Source organism: Pteropus vampyrus, unplaced genomic scaffold (genome assembly GCF_000151845.1).
Source record: "Pteropus vampyrus isolate Shadow unplaced genomic scaffold, Pvam_2.0 Scaffold180, whole genome shotgun sequence".
Taxonomy (NCBI): domain Eukaryota; kingdom Metazoa; phylum Chordata; class Mammalia; order Chiroptera; family Pteropodidae; genus Pteropus; species Pteropus vampyrus.
The window spans coordinates 1859174-1864343 of NW_011888961.1; the positions used below are offsets into that span (position 1 = coordinate 1859174).

At 45.0% G+C, this 5170-nt stretch overlaps 1 protein-coding gene across 1 annotated transcript in view; it reads right to left on the reverse strand.

Annotated features, from left to right (window-relative positions):
* The window catches only part of KIAA1217 (KIAA1217 ortholog), a 105415-nt gene that overhangs the window by 32332 nt on the left and 67913 nt on the right, over nt 1-5170 (reverse strand). The window contains 1 exon segment of the mRNA XM_023537186.1: nt 1428-1603. Within this exon segment, the coding sequence (XP_023392954.1) occupies nt 1428-1603 (176 nt within the window).

The following is a 5170-nucleotide window of genomic DNA, read 5'->3' on the forward strand; positions in this document are numbered from 1 at the left end:
CCAGACCGATGTCAAACAGACATGCCGGGCATGAATATAGTCTAAGAAATAGGCAGGCTCTATGCAAAGGGAAGGGCGCAACCCAAATATGAGGCACGATTAGTATCTTGCACTCAACTGGACTACCCCAATTCCCCAAGCACGTCCTATGCCTTCCTGGTCCTGAGACTCATTGGTTCATAGGGTTCCTCTGCCTGGGAGGCCCCCCCGTCTAGCCTCACCTGATGAAATCACACCTGTCTGCAAGACCATCTCAGCTCAGTTTAACAAACTTTTGGTGAGGCCCAACTATGCACGTGGTACTGTGTGTGACCTGGGGACATATGAAGAATAACTTATTTCAGGATAAGTCGTCCTGATAATTGATAATTGGGCTGTCACAAAAACATTTTAGACAAAGAATAGCCTTACTACCTCATGGTGGGTGATTAACTGTCTAAAAATGCATGATCTAAATAAAATATTTTGAGATGTCAAACAGTGGTCAAATCTAATTTTTTAGGAAAATAATAACTCAAATTGACTTTTTCCCTCTAGATTGTTACTGAGAGGGACATTCTAATTATAATCAGATGTACTGGGTTGGCACCGAGGTAATATAAGCACCAGCTCGAATATCCACCAGGAGATAGAGCACAGTATTTTCCATTATGGAGACTTTCGGGAATTCTGGTCATGAAAAGAATTTGAAACTTGCTCCCTTACATTCCAACTTGGAAGACTGAAGCTTTTCAAGAAATGAGAGAATTACCAACACTAGAAGCCACAAAAATTACTATTCATTGTACTAACAGGTGAAATAGTTCTATGATAAATCTCCATTGCATAACACAACATACATTAATGTAAAAGATGTTCCTGCCCTAGCGACTGGGGAGTAATAAAACTCTGCTCGTTTCAATAGAGGGACTTGATAGATGCTTTCAATGAGAACCTCACAGAGAAGATTGGTAATGCTCAAGGAAGCATCTTTCATTCTGGATCGGGCCTACTTTACATTTAAATTCTTCCTTTGCAATTTTAACTATAGTTGAACAACAGGAAGATAATTTTAGCGCTGTGTTGTTTGGGCTATTAATTTTAATTTATTGAGATTAAATGCAGGCTTCCCGTTTATCATTGGGTTTTGCCATTTGCTCCTTTTCATTTTGAGCCCTCCAAAAGACAGGGATGCTCCAGCTTTTAAAGAGACCAGCTCAGTCGCCTGAGGATGGCCGTATTTCTTGGGCCTACATGGAGGGGCGCTAAGCGTCCATGGATACCCAGAACCAGCAGAATGCTAACTGGTACATAGTAGGTGCTCAATAAAGAGAGAGGGCGAGAGCACCATCCAGAGGGGCACCATCTAGAAAGGCCTCCTCATTGACAAAGAGAGGATTTCTTTCCTGGTCAAACGGCAAGACGTGCAACAAGCGGCCAGCACTCACCATAACTTCTTGACGATCCTCTCCTCCTCGTGCAGGTATTTCTGCCTCTCTTGCTCCACCAGGACGCGCTGTCGTTGCACAGGATCCTCCAGTCTCTTCATCGTTTCAATCACTTTGCCATTAATTTCCAGCTCAGCCTTCTTCATCATTGCCCTCAGCAGCTCCTGGTTCTGCAGCTGTTGAACAAAAGAAATCAACCTCAATTGGCTCTGCCTGACTGACGTTGCGGTGACTGAGCGCCTGGCAGTCTTCAGAAGTGGGTTTGGATAAACAGCCCGCAGCTGAATCTTTCTTTATTTCAATGAAAAAGGGAATGGAGCAAAAGACTGTGTATAATATTGCTTCTTCAGCCAACATCTGAGTTTTCGCAGCCAACTGACAGCCAGACTTTCATGTCTGGGTCTGCAAAAAATAGGATCCTTTCTTTACTCTGGCCAATGTGTCACGGACGACGGGCAGAAACTCTCACTGACATGCTTTTGTAGGGAGAAGCCAAGAGCACCAGCTTTGGAGCCAAGCAGGTTTTGGATCAAACCCTAAACCCTCTTCCTGGCTCCTGAGAGACATTAAGGCTACCTGGGTCTCCGTTTCCTTATCTATAAAAACTGTGACCCTTAGAATGGAAACAAAGGACCCGCACCTATAATTGACTCAGCATTCTGAGGATTAAATTGAGATACTGCTACACAGAGAATAGATACTCACCCAATGTTGATTTGGCTTCGGACGATTTCAGCATATCGGTTAAAAGAGAATCTATATCCCTCTTATTTATATAGGTCCAGGTACTAAATACCATGTAATCACAGACCATTAAAACACCGTACTTGACGCTGATGGTGGCAACGATAATGATTCCAGATGAATCCAAGGCTCTTGGCAACTTACACATTTCCCTGGATTATACGGAGGCTGCTTAAATACATAAGACCGCAATTTCCATATAATTTTCCATACACTTACTTTCCAGAGCACTCCACCCCAGGGAATACAGGGTGTGCGAGTTTGCATCCAGGCGTCACAAGAATCTAGGCAAACACCCGAGTCCTGTTTCCAAGAAGGTATCCTGGGGCAGGACAATTTTCTGACAGCACATACAGCAAGTGAATTCATTCCATCAGCCTCAAAAACTAATTATGTTATAACCTATGATATACCTAAAGTTCTCCTGAAATTTTGACTGGCTGTTACTGTTTCCTTTGTCTTTTGGTTTCGTGGACTAGTCTACGATGGTACATCACCTCACAGGAGAGACGATGTCTTTGTTGACCATCTATTATTTGTGCAAGCTGAGGGGAAAGGTCCTCTGACCACATCACCACCTTCATGAAACCTCATCACGCTTCCCATTTTCTCTGAATAAAGATAAAACACTTCAACACAAGCCATAGCAGAACCAGCACCGTGGTCCAGTATCAGCAGAGCACCACGACCAAGTGGCCATCCAGAAAGAGCTGCCTGGGTTCAACTTCTAGTTTTACCCCCTGGCAGCTGTGTGACCAAGGCCAAGTTATTAATCTCTCTGCGTCCATCCATAATAAAGGAGCAGCCACAGTTCGCATCTCATAGGCTGGTAATGGAGATTCAATGAGGCAATAAAGAGCTTACGATGGCGCCTGGCACAGCCCTAGCACTCAGTACATACCGCGTACTGTCATCGGGCAGCACAACCCCAGGGCGGGGCCAGCGTGAAACCAAATAAAAACGCACCACTCTTGGGTTACCCCCTCTATATGACTCATGACCGTGCGCTCATACTGGTTTCCCGAATGTCTTTTTACTGTGGTCTTAAAAACAGTCAGTCACTCAGCATGTTGCTGAAAGTCACCGAGTTTGGAAGCAATGCCCAGAGAGTGACCGCCTCCCACGCCCTCTGCAGCACAGCTCTGCCCACAGTGCGTGGGGCGGAACGGCCCTTTCCCACATCGCCAGCCTCCTCGCCCTGCCTGCCGCTGGCACGCCTTCTGCTCCAGCCACGTGATCTGACCGGCCAAGCTCTTTTCTGCCACAGGGACTTTGCATGTGCTATTCCCTCCACTGGGTTAATATCCACAGTCTCCAGGACACCGTTCCTGGCACAGAGCAGACATTCAATAAATATTGGATGAATGCATGCATGAATTGAGTTAAGGAGCAATGCTGGTATTGACAGACAAGGGAGAATCTAAAACCCTTTTCTAGATGATAGAAATACAGGGTGATCCATGGGTCCAGATATGCCTTGGGTTCCACTCTAGTGTCCTGTCTTGCCTGACTGCAGCGTTGTTAAATACACGGAGCAACATTACCTGCTATCAAAATGCTATACTCAAATTCAATGCTATGTGTCAAATCCCAAAGAGCTATTGCCTTGGTGGCAGGGGGACAAACGGTAAGAGGTATAAAGAACAAATAAGTAGATGATTAAATGTATCTAAAGTGAATGACGCCGGGTCCACCTCCATGAGATTCTAATTTAACTGGTCTGAGGTGAAGCTGCGGCACTGAGATTTTTTTAAACTCGTCAGATGATTCTGATGCGCCACCAAGGGTGAGCATCCTGCTTTAATGAAAGGGCTCTGGAATGGACAGATGCTGTCACTGTGCCATGAGCTGTGTGGCACTGCCCTCTGCTCCTCACTGTCTTGTGTCCATCACACACGCAAGCTCCAATAACGTCACAGTCCGTTTAGCAGTGGATAGTGACAGTCGCTATCAAGCTCGACGTTATTATGAGACTACTTAAAATTCTTAAAGCGGAAATTTGAAAGATGGGGAAAGTGAAGCCCGGAGAGACTAAGTGACTTGTTCAGACTCACTGGGCAAGTGCAGGGCAGGATCAGGATGAGAACCGGGTCTTCCGAATTCAACCCAGTAATTTTTCACCCACCATCTGTTAGGTAGAAGGTTCCAGAGAGCATGGCAGGGAGCATGTCTGTTTTATTTTCAGGCACAAGCACAGTTTCTGGCACACAGTAGATAGCTAACGCATATTCGCTGTATGGATGACTCTCAAAATAATGTTTCTAAGAAGACTATAGACATATCAGAAGAACATAACTGCATGTATTATTCAAATTATTCAACTGGTAACATGGTCAAAGCACATTCAAATTGTTCCAGTCAAAGAGGAGGGGAGAGAAAGACTCGTTTGGAGTTCCTGGCTGTACGATCCTCCTTTCCAGAAAGAGGGTCTCATAGAGGGACTCAGTGACCAGGGCTGCTAAAGGGACTCAACGGGGAATTTTCCGTAGCACACTGGCTGGCACATGGTCAACAATGAGTTAATCACAAAGGAACGAACATGTGCTTAGGTTCTCTTTCCACTTACCTCTAGACCTACTGCACCGCCCCCAACTCCACTCCCCCACCCCCACCCCCACCTGGTGTTCTTGCCATCGTCCCCAGAGTGTCAAAGGGTGCTGAAGGCAGGATGCGGATCGACACCTCTCTAAATGCTTCAAATAAATTAGTCATCCGCACTTCAAATCGTTACGGTTATTTTTGCTTAGACATTATATCTACATTTTCAATTAACTTAAAAAAAAACTCTATTAAGGTATAGTTTACAAACAGTTAAATGGAGATGCTCTTCGATGTACAAATGGAGTTACACCTCAATAAACCCATCGTAAGTTGAAAATACCATTAGTTGAAAATGCATTTAAATGCGCCTAAGCTACTGAACCTCATAGCGTAGCCTAGCCTACCTTAAATGTGCTCTGAATACTTACATTAGCCCACAGTTGGGCAAAAGCACCTAA